The sequence below is a fragment of the Elgaria multicarinata genome, chromosome 5, assembly GCF_023053635.1.
Source record: "Elgaria multicarinata webbii isolate HBS135686 ecotype San Diego chromosome 5, rElgMul1.1.pri, whole genome shotgun sequence".
Lineage (NCBI taxonomy): Eukaryota > Metazoa > Chordata > Lepidosauria > Squamata > Anguidae > Elgaria > Elgaria multicarinata.
Window position 1 is genome coordinate 90,608,949 of NC_086175.1, and position 17,541 is coordinate 90,626,489.

Genomic DNA, 17,541 nt, shown 5'->3' on the forward strand with positions numbered 1-17,541 from the left:
ATGCCAGCTTTGGGGATAGCACAGCGAATCCTTGCTCTAAACAATGGAAGCTACTTCCAAGTGTGCTTTGAACCTCCACATAAAAGTATTAGGCAACTGTGGATGTGACCATCTTCTGAGCCTCTGACTCCCCAACCCTTTGCCATTTAAGCATGCGAAAAACAGGGAAGCGGCAGAAAGGCATTCTTCCTTCCTGCTCCCGCCATCTTTCAGACACTGCACTTACCTGAGCCTGAAGCTGCCCCTCTCCTCCCTGTAATCAGAGCACGTCTGTGGCCTGGATGTGCCACCTCCACTGATGACCCCTGCCCAGTACTCTGCATCACCATCCAGATCTCCTGAAGGAGGAAGTGCCTTTCTGCGCACTTGGCGGTAAGGTTGACGGAAGCTGCCATTTCCCTCATGTAAGGAGCTGAGCTCTGAGATGGTGTTATTGTCTGAGATGGAAGAATGCATAGAAATGAGCGAAACTTTGGTAATGATAAAAGACTTTGGGGGAATAAACAGACCATCTATACTTTACTTACAGATAGTTAGAGACCCTTCTTATTGTACTGGAAGAGAATTAAATCATATGAAGGAGTCTGCCAAGAAAGACTAGATATTGAATAATAGGTTTTCTAGTTGTAACTTTCTTCATGGAAGGATATTATCTGTATATTTTCTTTTCTTGTTATGAAAATGAACATTGTGTGTGTATATGTATGTATGCATGTGTCTGTATATATACACATATACGTGTGTGTGTGTGTGTGTGAATAAAGTGAATGAAGCTTAAAAATGATGGTAGGACTTGTCCCTGTTCATTCAGATATTGTCCCAGCCCTTCTGAGTAGAATGCTGATAAGTTCCTTCCTTGTGTTAAGGAAGGAATTTTATCAGAAATGCGAGCTTGGTAATCAAAAGCAATGCTATCACTATTCCCTGCCCCCTTCTCCCATTACCTGGTGAAATATGCAGATAAGTTTGAAAACTATCAGTTAGGACTAAATAATGTAACAATTTTGGTCCATGGAGAAGCCTGCATCAAGGAACACATAGTTTTAAAAAATAGATCTAGATCTGAAGAATCACATAACTAGTCCCTTGTGCCCAGGGGAGCTTTCGAGTTGTATTTCTCCAACAGGATTCCCCCATGTGCAGGAAGTGAGGAAAGTTCAAAAGCAATTTATGTTTTAGCATCTGGGTTTTCCACTCAAAAGAAAAAATAGCTTCATGGGATGACCCCGGGTTTTAGTATTAGAAAAAATAACCCTTCCCCCAAGCATTCTCAGGCTGTTGGAAGCCCCCTAAATATTAGCTCCTTGAATTCTGAGTCACAGAATGGGAATGCAAAACCAACACAATCCTTGTATTACTACATAAACATTTTCACAAGCCCTCCTCCATAGCAATAAAACATGGGAGAATCAGCCCAAGGTGTGCTTCAGCCCATATGACTGGGTTAATCGTACAGCCCAGCTCTGTATGATTAATTCCAATTTAGCTTTCTAAAATGACTTGATCTTTCCCTCCCATCACCCCCAGTGCCTACCCCACAGCATGCAATGACATCTGGATCCTAGGCATGCAAATCTGGAGGAAGGCTTTTTATAGTATTTCTTGTGGGTGGAAATGGCAGCATGTTCAGTGATGACTGTTTTAGAACACCATGTAATTTGTTAGTTTTTTCTCAGAGCTGTGATTAAAGTCATTCCTTGAGTCTGTCTATCAATTGATTGAGCCAGCTTGCATGTCTGCGACTGCCAGGACCTACTGGCACTTACGGATTAGATCTATTGAATGTGCACGCTAAAAATAGAGGGCAGCAATTATTATTATTTTTATCATAAAAGGAAAATAAGCTGTATTCGCCATATCTGAACGGACAGGATGAGTCAGAGCCTTGGAGTACCTCAGTATACAGAGCTCTATTTCCTGTCTTATTTCACTAGAAATGATGGATGTGTAGAGGCATGTTGGAGGTGAGTGGTGAATGGAAAGATACTCGCCATGTTAGTTTAGCTGAACTACTGAGCTTAGAAGAAACAGCCCTGTCTGATTATTCAGTTGCCCACAGCGCTGATTGGTCAAAAACTGATTACACCACTAACCCATCTCCTTCCTGAAGCTCTTTTGCAACAGTTTAAAAATTTGCAGGGGGAATGAATACATTGAATTAAATAAATGTGCATGTGGTGCGTTAAAAATAAAAGAATGAATTTCCTGCTTGAAAAACAGAGGAGAGGGGAGGGAGAGGAAAAGGCAGATTACTGAACGGGTGTTTCATTCATTGACCAGTATGTCTGTAAAATGCATTTAAAACCAAGGAGAAAGCATGCTTGATTTGCAGGATTAAAAACTGCAGTGGATTCTTATTTGCCTGTACGTTTGTATGCCACCAATGTGAGGCTTATATAGTATTATAGAATGTTCTAAATGAAAGAAAATAGACTGATGCTCACATCCTAGTCTATAAGTAGAACAGGGATAATAGAGAACGCATCTCTATGTACAAACACACTAGCCAAGTAGTACATCCCACATTTTACCTGTCATTCCCAACAGAGTTTTTTAAAAGGAAAAAAAGTTTTAAAACCCTAAAATTAATCAAATACTATTTCACAAGCGATCCTACTTCTGAGTCTGTAATAGTGTCTATTCTAGAGGTAGACAACCTGATAGCCTCCAGATATTCTGGACTACAACTGTGATGAGGCCCACACAGCATTGCCAATGTTCAGGAATTATGGGAGCTGTAGTCCAAAACATCTGAAGGGCACCAGGTTGCCTACCCCATAAACTTTTTCTCTCTTTTTACACATTAAGGGTACAATCCTAAGACAACTGTTGGCAGCCATCCCAGGCTACTCCTCTCTCTGCTACCAGGAAGTCCCCTTCCTCTGTCTCTGGACTCCATTTACCAAGCATGGAAAGGTAGCCAGTGCAGTTCTGTCCAGCCAGCTATGAGAGGGAAGGGGCGAGGAGTGCAGCTTACAGCCAGGACTCTAACTTCGTAGCCAGGAAGCCAACCGATCCTATGCCCCCACCCCAGACACTGTGTAGGGGCCACAGGATTGCTCTTTAAGTACTTTGACTACACTGACCTCAACAAAAGGGCTTCCACACATGCACATTTCCCATACCTTAATACCAAAGCCCCAATCATGTAAGAAAGATGCACAAGCAGTAACATGTTGTGGTTCATTCATGACCCTGACAGCGATATAAAAAGGTGAAGAGAGGCCAGTATTCAACAACCAGCATTGTGCATAAAGTGTTCTCCTTTCAGATTTGCATTCTTACTTTTGAATAGAGGGCTGAGGCATTTTTCTGACTGGGATTTGTGCTTTTACTTTTTGGGTCAGAGCAAGGACAGCTCTGATCATATTATATATTATGGTCTTGTGAAATAAAGAGCAGATGAAGCATCTTTTTCAAAAACCAAGACATGTATTCATGATCTAGGCAGTAAAGGAGGTGGGAAATTGTCTTAATTCTAGGTCTCACTGCAGTAATAAATTTCTGTACAGGTTGTAGTACTTCATACTGCATGTGGAAGCTCATCTGATTGAAAATTCCTTGATTAAAAAACAACAAAAACCCACCAAGAAAACTAGATGTCTGAGAGAATGCCTTAGTTCCCCCCCCCCCACAAAAGCTAGCATTTCATGAGTAAGGATTGTTTTTTCATGAGGAAGGAAGCATTCTAATATGAGAACCCCCACCTGCAGTATGACACACCAGGCAGAGGTTCACCAGCCCAGTGTGAACTAGGCTTGCATTATTGTCACAAGTTCCCACTGAGCACTTTTGAAACTTAGGACACATATTCTGGCAACTATGTGTGAACTAAGCAGTTCATATTTCTGCAGCATGATTGCTTAAGAGACAGGTTGAATAGGAGGAAGGTTTATGTTCAAGTTCCATTGTATTTTAAATGAGACAATGTTAGGTTTTCTTGAAATGTGTTTCTCACATCTCTCTCGCATCCTCCGGGCTGGGTCAAACTGAGCCAATTCTTTCTCAACATAATATAACACCTTCATAGAATCTCTGTCTTTGTCGGCCTGGATTCGGTAGCCTTTGCGCACTGTTGGGAGAAGAAGTAAACAATTGGTCAATATGCTTCTTTAAAATAAATACATTTAAAATAAACTTTTAAATTCCCTGTAAGGACCTCCTCGACTTCTGCTTTGTTACTTGCCTCAGAATCCGTGACATATCCAGAAATCTGTTTTATATATCAAATAAAGATGCTTTATTAGTTACTGATATCTAGGGAGTAAAGGTCTACTGTTGACTTAAAAGCGATATGAAAGAGGTGGGCAACCTGGTGCCCTCCAGATGTTTTGGACTACAAACTGCAGAATCCCCAACCATTGTTCAGGGATTTATGGGAGTTGTATTCCCAAACATCTAAAGGGTACCAGATTGCTTATGTCTTTTATAAAGCATGATTTGGACAAAATAACACATTTTTGAGCCCTGTTGATGTTCCCTTTCAGTGGAAGGGTTAACAATATGCCATCTGGATGACACCAGTGAATGTCAGCTTCCCATATACAATGTTCTAAGACAGCTATTGGGAACATGCAACCTTCCAGATGTTGTTGAACTGCAACATCCCTCACTATTGGTATTCTGGCTAATGCTAATGGGAGGTTCTGTCTACCAACATCTGGAGGGCCACAGATTCCCTGCCTGTTCTAAAGGCCCTCAGCTCTTGCCAATGAAAGTGCCAGCTGTGTATGGTTCATTCTAATATGGATATTCCTGTACAAGAAACTGTGATGAAATATTATTTAACATATCCTGTTATGAAAGTGGCCTTTCAGCTGCTATTGACCTTGGCAAAAATTAGAATGGAGTTATATAGGCATCATCTCATGCAGTCCCCAGAGCTTCCTTGGGAGGTTGCAGTATCTATTTCAGTAGCTTGTATAATTGCTGGAATTAACAGGAAAAAAATAGCATGTCTTAATAGGTTTCATGCTTTATTTGTACTGCAGCTGTGTATCAGAAAAAAAAATTGTAGACATGTAGAGATTAATATCCAAAGGAACTAGCCATGTGCACAGCAGTGCTGTGGGATGTGCAAGAATTGGATGAACTTAAGGAGATCATCCAAGCCTCTCCAAAGCCCCCATGTAGTTGTGTCCTAAAGGTACACAAGGAATAGTTTGCATTACAAACAAAGCCTCGTTTCTATGAACCTGACTTTATCAGCAAGTATTGCAAGAGTGTAAAATGCTGTGCTATGATCTCCTTTATTATTATTCAATGTTTTTAGAATGTTTTAGGATGTTTTTAACAATGTATATTATGTTTTAATTCAGTTTTATGTATTTTATTGCTTATTGTTGTTCACCGCTTCGATCAAAATGGAGAGACCGATGAGAAATAAATGTATTATTATTATTATTATTGTTTAATTCCCTGACATCAATAGATACTTTACACACATGTGCCATGAATTTGCTTTGCAACAAAACCCAAGTCCTTTATAGAACTTTATAGTAAATGTGATGATCCCATTCAAAAGGCAATGGAATCAATGCCTTAGGAATGAGCTAATGTGGCTGGTCTACATAAGGAAGCTCCTCTATTTCCAATATTAACTTCTAGCCCTTGGAATACCTTTTCCTGTCAAAGTCGGGTGTGCTTAGCCATAAGGCTATATCCCAGTTAGTTATTGTTCCAAGGTTGCAGTCCCAAGTAACCCAAGCAGAGATACTTGGAAGTAAATCCTAATGAAATCAAAGTGGCATACTTTTGTTTAAACATGGTTAGGATCGGACTGCAAGAGATGACATTACACAAGGTGATATGTGATTCATTAATTATTTCAGCCCTTCCATATCAGTTACACGAAACCCATGCAACAGTGTTTATAGCAATCTTCCATGTATGGCACCTGAGAAACAGCAAGCCGAAGGCAGGGGTGGAACCAAGGATAATCTTGCAAAATATTATTTGTATAAAAAGGGTTTAATGAAGGTACCTACGTGTTTCGGACAAGAAACGTCCTTCCTCAGGGCTTATTCAACAAAGTTTTTGCAGCTCTGAGGAAGGACGTTTTTTGTCTGAAACACGTAGGCACCTTCATTAAATGCTTTTTAATGCAAATAATATTTTGCAAGATTAACCTTGGTTCCCCCCTTGCCTTTGGCTTGTTTTTTCACTTCCTCACGGGTTTTCCCTTCTCTTCCTGCACCTGAGAAACAGGCCCAAGAATAGATTGTAACAATTAGATATAAGATGAATTATGTGTGTTAGTGTGAAAGAAACCCTGAGGACCACATTGTATGTTCTGTGCAGTGACATTTAAAACACAAACACACACACACACACACAAAATCACTGGTCTGCAGAGTCCAATGTGTTGTGTTGTTTATGATATTTTTTTCCATTGGACATAATTCTGCTTTGGGCCATCCGCTGATTTCTCACTCCTAAACGCTCTGCTCTAGATCTTTCATTAACAATGAAATGATGCTTCGACAGTTCTCATTAGCTCATCCTTTCTTATTTTGAGTGGAGAAAGAATAGAAATGCACTGATTATTTGAAGGCTGACTTTTCCAATGATCCTTTCAAAAGGTCAGTACACTAGCACAAGGGTGCAAAACCTTTCTTGCCAACATATGGTCATTAATTACTTTTTCAGTAATGTCATCTCAATGCGCGCCGTGGTAAAAGTCAAGCCTGTGACTATTACCAATTAGATTCTGCCTATCAAAATGCCATCTGCAGTTTCAAGAGTCAATGGCACAAGCATTTGATTTTAAAGTGCTGTGCAGTACTGCTGATAAAGAGCTTCTGTGTGTTTCCATGGCTGCCTATCAATTTTGGGCAAAATGGCATACAGCCCAATTCCAAGCATGTTTAGTTGGAAAAGACCCACTGAGTCCAATCAGACTTACTCCTAAGTAATGTGCACACAATCGTGGCCTTATGCCTTGTACGCATAACATTTGTTTGTTTTTCTTAATCACAGATCAGTGCTGATTCAAGGTACATGTGACATAAACTAGCCTGTGCTGAAGGCAAAGCGAAATCTGTGCAGGTATGCTGCCAGCACACTGAAGACTATACCAGTCTGGAAAAGGGCACATTCCCCTGCTAAAACATAGCAGGCTAAAAACATCACGGATAGAAGCATCATGTAGCAAACACAAGGAGACAAGGCAGAGGGAGAAAAGGTGTCTTGTTTTTACTTTGCACAATTGTGCAAAATTATATATTTCTTAGATTATCCCCACATTAGAAAATGCAAAAGGTGCAGGGAAAATCTAGTAATATAACAAGGAAAGTGAAAAGAGATGTCAGAGAAATACAAAAAAACCAATAATCCCCACAAATCCTTAAGAACACCTTGAGTACCTCAGCATATCCCACTAGGCTATTCTGAAGTACAGCACAACGTACAAGCCAAGAAGTCACAAAATACTGCATAGCTACTTCTGTGATCTGGGGGCAGGGGGCTCCCTCTCCACAGAGGCTTCTGCAGTACTTTTAATCTCACATGTTATGTTACTCATATGAGATGACCATTCATGTGAGCTGGGGAGGAAAAGGAGAAAAGGTGACCAATTGCATGCATTTGGCTCTTATCTGAACAGAGGAATGTTCTAGTGTCAAGTATGCGTATTCAGGACACACAACACTGCCAACCTTCTTGGGCACTATGCCAATCCCTCTGCCAATCCTTGCAAGGAAGAAAAAATTGCAGACAGGGCATTCGTGTGATGAACCCATATAGCACATCTCCATGAATGGACTGTATAGGAACTGTGGCGTGCCTTTGTAGCTCTTTTTTTGCTGTGTCACCTTCTCTTCCTCCAGTTCAGAGTTGAATACCTCAAGTAATGCAGGAAGCTGCCATCCAGAATGACACAGCCTAAATCAACCTGACATAAAGGCACATTCAGGTTGATTTTATAATAAATGGAAGCAAAGAAAAAAAGGAAATAAAAGATATGGAGAGATCAACGGTGCAAACAAGTGCAGAAGCCTGCACCTTATTTTTCTGGAACAAACACCCTTTCCTAATCTTGCAATCGTCCCCATTAGATGGGGGTGGGGTGGGGTACTACATGCCTCTTGCATGCGGAAATTAGCCCTGCCTTGTGCTGCCTTAAGCAGGTGAGTACACCTGTGTACATTTTCCTCCTGCTCTGCTTCTACTGAGAGCTCTGCTGACTCCAGAAGTTCTGACAAGCAATCAAGAAAGATGCAGAAAAAGTTTCTGGATTACCACTTTGTCCTCCTGCGCTGGATTCATTTGGTGCCAAGGGGGGAAGGTGCGACTTGTCCATCAGAACAGCATGAGATTGGACTCCACCCACAGGGACAGTGGGAATATAGTAAGGTCCGGGGATTGAGGTGACCGGTGGGGGATATCCAGCCTTTGCAGCCTTTCCTGCTTCATACACTGAAAAAAGGGTAACAATTAAGTGGTGCTTTTCAGTTTGCAGCTATTCTTGCCTTTAAGAGACGGCAGCTTAGTAACAGCAATTACAAGAACTGACAGATTCTTCCAAGGACTTGTCCACACCAGCCTTTGAATTCACATGATATTGAACCCATTTTAAACTACCAATCTCACCAGGTTTCAGAACTGCTTTCATATTCCAGAGCTACCTTGGTTTATATAGCACTCCACCAGCAAAAGTTTTCAAAGCTAGTTTATTTGTGCAAAATACCTAGAGGATTAGTTTAATTAAAAGAAAAAGAAGGCACTAATTAAGACTTAAACAACTGAGTGGACAAATCCAGGATATAAATGGAATTTGAGAGAAATTGCCCAACAGCCTAATTAGGAAAAAGCACTCATCACGTAAACAGACCCGGTTTCCTTTCTCTTTTAGCTTCATAGCTGTTCACCTTTATGCAAGCTTGGCAGCCACAAGCTTGCATAAAAGACGTGCAACTAGATGGCCAGAGATTCCAGCTTGGGAGTGTCTATATGGTGCTGCTTTTGCTACTGATTCCCCCCAAAACCTGCAGCATCGCTGCTGTGAAGCAGGAACAATAGGGTTACATGGCAGGAGTGAGTGTAGGCTATCCAGCCAGGAAAATTCGCAGTGCTGTTGCCACACGACGATAATGCGCAGCAAATATCAGGTGACTGAAAACCTCCAAAAGGATTTTTTTTAAAAAAAATTCTGGTGACTGCACAACACTGTAGCTTTGAAGACCTGCATCTGCACAGCTACAGTTTATTGAATTTATGTGTTATACATAGTAACTGGCCTTACTTTCATTCCAGAATGAGACTTTAATGTCACCATGGCAGCCATTACTAAACACTCACCTGGAGGTCAGCCTCTGCCCTGTAATCGCACACCTACCCAGCTTTGGGATCCACCCCTAATTATGCCCACTCTCTTAATCCAAACTGAAGCCACCACTGACACACGCATAAACAACCGTGGTGACATCGGAGCAAAGTAAAACCTTGCAGTAAAATGAGGCATCAAAAATGTGTAGCTTCACAGGGAATAATATGATGAGGCACAAATTTGCATTGAGCATTCATATGACTGATCTTTTTCATCATACATTTGCCCTGATGCAGCAAGATCCAGTCCTTCCAACCTCCTGCAACCTTCCGGGCCATTTTCCATACTGTTCGAGAGGGTCCCCCAACCTTCAAGAGGAGTTATTCAGGAGGTGGGGCACAGGTAATAGGATCAACAAAAACTGGGCGTCCAAGCTAGTGCTACAGGAAAGCCAGCATTAGATACAATCCTGTAAGAGCAGTACAAACAGAACAGCAGACTCCTCTCATCCTAGCCCCTGATGGGCATTATGTTTTTTTTTCAAAGGGCCTGTAGGAAGGGATTCTGATAATGATAAACGTCTGCTAAAGCCTGTTCGCAAACATCATCAGAACTAGTGGCCCAACGCGCCAACATAGAAAGTGGCGTTATATGGAGTCAGGCCATTGGTCCATCTTGCCCAATATTGTCGACATTGACTGGCAGCAGCTTTCCAGGGTTTCAGGCAGGATTCTGTCCCAGCCCTACTTGGAGCTACCAAGGTCTGAACATGGGACCTCCCGCATGCAGAGCCTGTGCCCTCCACTGAGCCACAGCCCCTCCCATCCTGAGTCTTTTAGCTGTTACATGCAACTAGTTGAGCATAGCTGCAACTGAATTGAGGCCAATCTGTTTTGCTGTCACCCCAAGGATAACTAGGGGAAGCTCAGTCCTGTGAAAGGTCAATCAATGTGTGTTTGTCTTCTTAGCTCCCATGGCAGTTGGCCATTACTTAATTTTTATAAGTAACAGTAGTTCATCACTGACAGCTGGAGCCTTCAAGTCCATGAAAAACACAGAAGGAGAAATATATATATATATATATATATATATATATATATATATTTACAAAGAACATAACAAGGAAGAGAGGGCATCTAAATGAAAGAGTGCTTTACAATTTGGCTCACATTTGGCCCTCATGAGACCCCCCAGGGAATCCTGCCCATTATTTCCCACAGCCCAGTTGATCAGCCCAGCTGCAAGAAACAGATAGCCCCATCCACTCAGGAGGCCCAAGAAAAGTTTTGCAGGGCCCGATGCAGCCCACCACCACCACCACCACACCTAAAACGTTGCCAATCCCTATTGAAAATTGTAACTCACATGCCCGTGGACAGCAGCAGGTATCTGGGCAGCAAGGGCAGCGGACATAGCAGCAGCAGCTATGAGGACAGCACTGGCACCAGCAGATCCCAACCAGGAGAAAGAAGAGGAAGGCCCCCAGGATCACCAAGCCCACAAACACCCACTCTGCAAAAAAAGAGACACGCATGTATAAAATACTGGAGCTGTCAATGAATTAGGATTAAATATTTTTAAATCTGCCTATTACAAAAACCTCAATTTAGGTGCAGTTGGAGGTACTGAAGTGCTGGAATAATTACAGCAGAAGAATAACTCTGGAGGGAGGAATTTTGGCAGGGGAATGGGGAGATGTGTGTGTATGCAAGGGTTAACTATTTTTATTTTATTTATTACATTTATATACTGCCCCATAGCCAAAGCTCTCTGGGTGGTTTACAAAGACTTTTCACTTTAAGCCTTCTGAGATAACTGGGGTCATTCATAGAACAAACCACTCTACCAGTGGCTAAGGAAGATATAGTAGGCATTGCCTAGTAATCAATGAGCAATTGGTCTCCTCCCACCGCCTTTTTGTATTTGTAAGTTTCTTTCTTCCTTTTCTCTCCCTTTTGCCTAGAAAGAAGCCATTCCTTTTCTACCCTCCCAGCATAATGAACATAAGAACAGCCACGCTGGATTTGACCAAGAGTCCATCTGGTCTAGCACTCTGTTCACATAGTTGCCAACCAGCTGTTGACCAGGAATCCACAAGCAGGACTCGGTACACATCACCTTCCTACCCATGTTCCTGATCAACTAGTGTATACAAGCTTACTGCCTCTGTTCCTGGAGGTTACACTTAGCCATCAGGACTAGTAGCCATTGATAGCCTTCTCCTCCAGGAATTTATCCACCCTCCTTCTAAAGCCATCCAAATTGTTGGCTATCACCACATCTTGTGGTAGTAAATTCCATATGCACTGTGTGAAGAAGTACTTCCTTTTATCTGTCTTGAATCTCCTACCAAACAGCTTCACGGGATGGCCTTGGGTTCTAGTATTATGGGAGAGAGAGAGAGAGAAATGTCTCCCTGTCCACATATGGAGCTAGAAAAAGCTCCTCCATTTTTCTCTCTCTGCAACAAGTAAAAACCATGACAATTACAGGTTATGCTCTTAAGTTAAAAGTATTTCTTCTCCAGACTCAGTCTCATGTTCATCAATCTGACTCTGCTAGCATGAAGGAGTTATAACATAACTCAATTTAATAAACAAACACTACCAGGAATGCTTAGAAGGAAAGGCCACCTTCAATATTTTTCCCACTATTATATTAACCCATCATATTATATCAACCCACAAGAATCTATTCTATTAATCCATCAGAACCTATTATATTAACTCATCAGAACCAAAATATGTTAAAACACAAATACGTTTGATCATAGCTCTCAACACTTCTGATTAAAATTTAATTTAATGAATTAAAAGTGGTTAGAATTTCAATTAAACCTAGAAATGTCAAGGCTGGAATCATTTAGAACAGACGAAATAACATATCTGACAGTGGAAATATGGGAAAACATAATTCTAGTAATGGTGGAGTTTATAATGATGTTATAATGACATATGATTGCGTTTGTGAGGGTCCCCTTTTTGCCAGTGTCTTTTTATCTGGAACTGGGTACGACATATGGTAGGCGGGTTATTAGACCAAGAAGTAAATGTATTCTGTTTTCTGGCATAAGTAAACATTTGGTATCAGGAATCCCAATATCACTGGGTACATTCTGAAGTCAGAATAGTTGGAATAGAAATCTGGGGGACAATATCTTGCCTAGAATTTATGGAAAAAGATATGAGGCTGTCATCCTGGGGCATACGGCTTGTTTATCCTGACGTAGCTGTGCATATTCTCATTTTAGGACACACGAGTCAGCCGTCCGTTCACAGTAACATTGCGTTTTAACCACGATAATGTGCATATTCACATCAGCGATTTACCGCGACTTTTTGATCATGTCCGCATTTTGACAGGTGGGCGTAGCTTTAAGGGTAGGAGAACGTGACTGGCCACTTTCCCACCTATCGGCTGGCTCATTTTTTCACGCTGTTTTTAGGTCGAACAATCTGATCCTACGGAGCTCTGCATAAACAAAGAGGCAAAAACACGCTGCTATCCTCCTCTACAGCCTCGTTCCTTCCCCCCACCCACTCCGGTTTTACTGTTATATCAATCTGCGGAGCTTCACATATAAACTATATCACTTCACTCGCCTCCATATCATCGTATATCCCGTAATGCGACAATGCGCACATGCGCATGTATAATTGCACTAAAAAAATACAGGAGATAAATCGCTGTTGCTGCTGCAGTGTGATGCTCTTTACCTACATTCGAATCAATGAAAAATCGGGTTTATATTTAATGACGAGCAATCCCGCTGTCGAATAGACAAGGGCCTGTACTAAACTTGATGAAAATCACTTTAAAGTCCTGTCTTCTTCTGCCTGCAAGTATCTCTAAGGCTTAAAGCAGATTTATAAGTTGGAACAAGCAAGTAGACTACTGAGTCCTATTACTTGTTTACATGGTATTACGTATATTGGACTATACACAAAAGAGGAGTGACAGGGCGCTACCCCAAAGAGCTTATTAAAACACACAGAAACAACCAGGGGATTGGGGAGAATGGAGGCAAAGAAGGGGAAGAACATGTGATTATTTCAATTGCATTTATTTTAGCTTTGTTACAATAAGGTAACTAAGAGCACTTTATAGCACACTTGTTACTGGGCAGTCAGGGATTTTCACGGGTCCTTTTCACGATGCTGTCTGCCTCCTGTGCATCTCCCACTTCTTCTGCTAGTTTTCCCATAAAAAAAAAAAGACCTGGGGTGAGAGGGGGAAGACCCAACTTTTTTGGCTGTAGCGAAAGGTGCCACCATTTCTTGCTGTGTGCAGTAGAAGCAGCAGGATAAGAAAGCCCACTGAATGGGCCCATTAGTTGTTGTTTGCTTCCTCTTTCTTCCCCATGTGAAAAAAGAGGAAGCTACTAGTTGCTATTATGGGACAGAAAAATGATGATAGGGAAATGCGATTCCCCCCCCCCCCGCCCCGCCCTGTGATGCTCTGAGATGATGTAACAATTAGGCAATGGGCATGCAGGCTGGTGATAACAGGGGTTGCAGCCCAGCACATGGAGAGCGCCAAGTTGAGGAAGGTTATTATATGGACTAGGGGGATGATTATAAAGGCAGGCACAAGTTCTGTATACCATCAATCCATAGATAGGGGAGCGGTTCTCTCCATGAAATTAGTGCATTGATTGGGTCATCTACAGTGAGCCTGTGTGTGTGCGTGCACACATGTGTGTACAACTTGTATATGGATAGGCTCTGTCTATGTGATGCAGAATACAAAATGTATGTACAGGGCTTATACATGCATTGGCTCTGTGCAAGCACAATGCATGGCAGTTGGGAACAAGCTGACTTTATACAGAACTGTTGTCAGAAAAGGACTCTGGAAGTGTGGAGATGGTGCTTGGTTTCCCCACATTTGATGTTCTCGCCAGGAAATCTAGACCTATTGGACACAGGTTATTGAAGCAATCAAAAATGAAAGAGGTGTGCTAGTATTACTGGACCACTTGGTGATATTACTGGGGTTATTTGGAAAGCCAGGGTAGTAAGGTACAAACAGCTGTGATATGTAATTTGTAGATTTCTTCAAAAACCTTGGAAACATAAAAATAAAACAATCAATTAACTCCAGCTCAAAGGCGGTAGTTATGTGAAACATGAACTGTATTAACTAGTATTATCCAGTTTAGAGAAAGGAGATGAAACCATATAAGGCTTTTGTGGAAAGTTAGTTTATTTTTCCAGCTCTGGACTCGGGATAATTAATATGAAATTAATGCACAAGTGGAATTGCTATGTCTGAAATAAGAAAATAATTATCAGCTGTGATTTTTCATTTTTACATGGTATGTGTTCTTTGAATTCTGATTGTAAGGAGATATTTGGATTTTTAAAGTTCTTTAACAGCTTTTCTAAAAAATTAATAGACTCGTGTGAGTCTGATAAATTGTATCAACCAACAAAATAGTTTACAACTTGTCAAAATAACAGTCCAGTTCACACTACCATAGTTAAGATAATCAATAATGATTCTTGGGTTTGTCCCCTCTCCTCCACCTCCTCCTCCTCCATGTATAAGAAGCGAAGAAATTTTCTGCTGTGGCTTATTCTTTTATTTATTTATTTATTGCATTTATATACCGCCCCATAGCCGAACCTCTCTGGGTGGTTCTAACCCTAGCTAGTTAGAACAAACTGTGATCAAACTGAAGTAGAAGTTTCACTCTCCTTTCAAGCCCCAAGTAGTGAATGAAATATGTGGGTTTCACTCTGCGGTGCTGTCTATATGCACAGAAAGCAACAGGGTGGGGGCGCAGTGGCACTGCGTCGATTATACGACAGGGCAGCCACCTCACAGCCATCACGGGGATTTCCTATGAAGCTGTGAAGAAAGAAAGTCGGGGTCAAGGCAGAGCTCTGGCTGAGTGGATGGCGACCCCTGACTGGTCGCTGTTTGCCCAGGCAGAAGGCAGGGGGCGGGCCTGGCTGCTGGAAACCTTTCTGTGTCAGGATTAGCCACTGCCACCCTGAAGCACCAAAAGCGCAGTGATTTGTTTATTGCGGCACCAACCCGCCACCGTATAGGCAGCCCTAGGTTGTTCAGAGGATCATCTAAACCAGCCTTGCCCAACCTAGTGCCATCCAGGTACATTGGACTATCATTTCCAACATCCACAGCCAGCATGGCTAATGATCCCGCTGGATGGGCATGATGGGAGCTACAGCTGGAGGGTACCAGATTGGAGAATGCTGGTTTAGATGGTCATCTGAACTAGGCCTACCTTTTAAATGAAGTTCAAGAATACAGTAAGATTGGGACAAAAACAAAGAACAAAAAACAGCCCTTTTATCAGAAAAAAAACTATTTCTAATTGAGGGTCCACAGCAATGTAATCCCCAGTAACTTTGAAAATCTGAAAGAAAGTACCTTTCACAAGAAAAACGTCAGCTATTTTATGCAAGCAGAATTCATAAACTACCAGTACAGACCTATGTATGACTAACAACAATTATATCTTTAATAACTCCCTTTCATCTTTATCTATTCATTCCAGGGAGGCTGTGAAACATTTAAACCAACGTCTGGAGGCAGTATTGGGATTGGTGAGAGCAAACAAAATGACACTTAACCAAGACACGACTGAAGTCCTGGAAAACTGACTGGCTACTCTGGATGGAGGGTTGGCCCTAGATGGAGCTAAACTCCACCTGAAGGACCAAGTATGCAGTTTGGCAGTTCTACTGAACTCAGCGCTAACTGGGAAAGCTCAGGTGGCAGCAGTGGCCAAGAGTACTTTTTACTAGCTTAGGCTAATATGCCAACTGCAACCCTATCTGGAGACAACAGATCTTGCTTCAGTTCTTCATGCTCTAATATCATCCAGACTAGATTACCGTCATTTTAAACATGATCTGGAAACTTCAACTCGTATAAAATACAGCCAGTCAAGTACTGGTAGGTGCTAGGCAGTTGGATCATGAGACACTTATATTGTATCAGCTGCCTTGCTGACAGTGTTTCCATGTCCAATTTAAACTGCAGATTGTTGAAAGGCGTAACCAGGGGTGGGCAACTTGAGGCCCTCCAGTTGTTTTAGCCAACAACTCCCATCAATCCTAGCCAGAACATCGAATGTTGAGAGATTCTGCTTTCAAGAAGACCCTTAATATTTACCATTTACTTTGGCCTATAATTGCATTAGGACTTTATTGGGTGCCGTTCTGGTTTAATGGTGCTATCTAGTTTTAATTGTTAATCTTGATCTTTTATTCGTATTGTTTTTAACACAGTTTTATTGTGTTTTGAAATCTTGCTGTTTACCACTTTTTAAAGGCAGCTTATAAATCTTTCAAATCAATAAAATGATAATATTGTTGTCTTTGCATCCCCAACACCCTTTGCTAAAGCTTTAGCATTCTCTTATTGCCAGTTGCAAGCAGTTACTGAAGAGACCAGGAATTGAGGGCACATGTACAAATAAGGAATAAATAAATGCATAAGATGCTGTGGCTGGTGAACAGATAAAGCAACAAAAGAATGGATAAATAAATAAAGTGTTAGGTGACAGAGTACCTGGCATAATCTCCACAGCAAAACTGGGCAATAGATCAGCAAGCAGCCCTGTCCTGCCTAGAAAAGACAGAGGAAAGGAAAGAAGGAGAGGTTAGTGCAGGAAAATCACCCCCATCCATTGTCAGCACATAGCTGGTGGCTATCACTGTGGTATGATAAGACCTCCATGCACAATGTGTAAGGAACTAAATATTTCAGGAAGTTAATCACCTTGGCTTTAACGATTTCTTCTGATCTAGGCATAGTGTGATAAAATGGTGGTTTTTTTATATAAATTGCAAAGGAAGATCCGTAAGGTATATTCCATAAATAATTGTACTCAAAAGCTTATATGACAATAAATCTGTTCATCTTAAAGTGCCACAAAACTCTTTCTTGTTTTGGCTTTCAATGATTTTCACTGGTGAAATATTATATAGACTTTTCAAACATATGCATCAGTTGGATGGATCTTAACTCCAATTCACAATGAAAGTTCCCTGGTCTATACAAAAACAGCATATGTATGGGGATGTACAGACATCCCAAAGCACAAGCTGCTTACATGATTGACCTGTACTGTCTCTGGATGATGAGTTTGGTGTGAGAAACAGATTCAAACAGCCTTGGATGGTGATAGAAATCACTCAACACTGCATTTTCCACTTTAACTGTGATCTTATCAGTGCTTTAATGGCCAGAAAAAGTCTAGGAGGCTACTATACTAACTTTCGGAACAGCAATTTTCTTTA

General features: G+C 41.4%; 1 protein-coding gene across 2 annotated transcripts in view; it reads right to left on the reverse strand.

The window, feature by feature from the left end:
* ILDR2 (immunoglobulin like domain containing receptor 2) overlaps positions 1–17,541 on the reverse strand; it is a 56,981-nt gene that overhangs the window by 4,216 nt on the left and 35,224 nt on the right. The window contains exons 4-8 of one of the 2 annotated variants that reach the window (XM_063126792.1): positions 16,811–16,867; positions 10,631–10,777; positions 8,239–8,415; positions 3,959–4,072; positions 227–437 (exon numbers count right to left, since the gene is read on the reverse strand). In XM_063126792.1, the coding sequence (XP_062982862.1) occupies positions 227–437; positions 3,959–4,072; positions 8,239–8,415; positions 10,631–10,777; positions 16,811–16,867 (706 nt within the window). The remainder of the gene's footprint in view (positions 1–226; positions 438–3,958; positions 4,073–8,238; positions 8,416–10,630; positions 10,778–16,810; positions 16,868–17,541) is intronic. The other variant, XM_063126791.1, reaches the window with a different exon arrangement.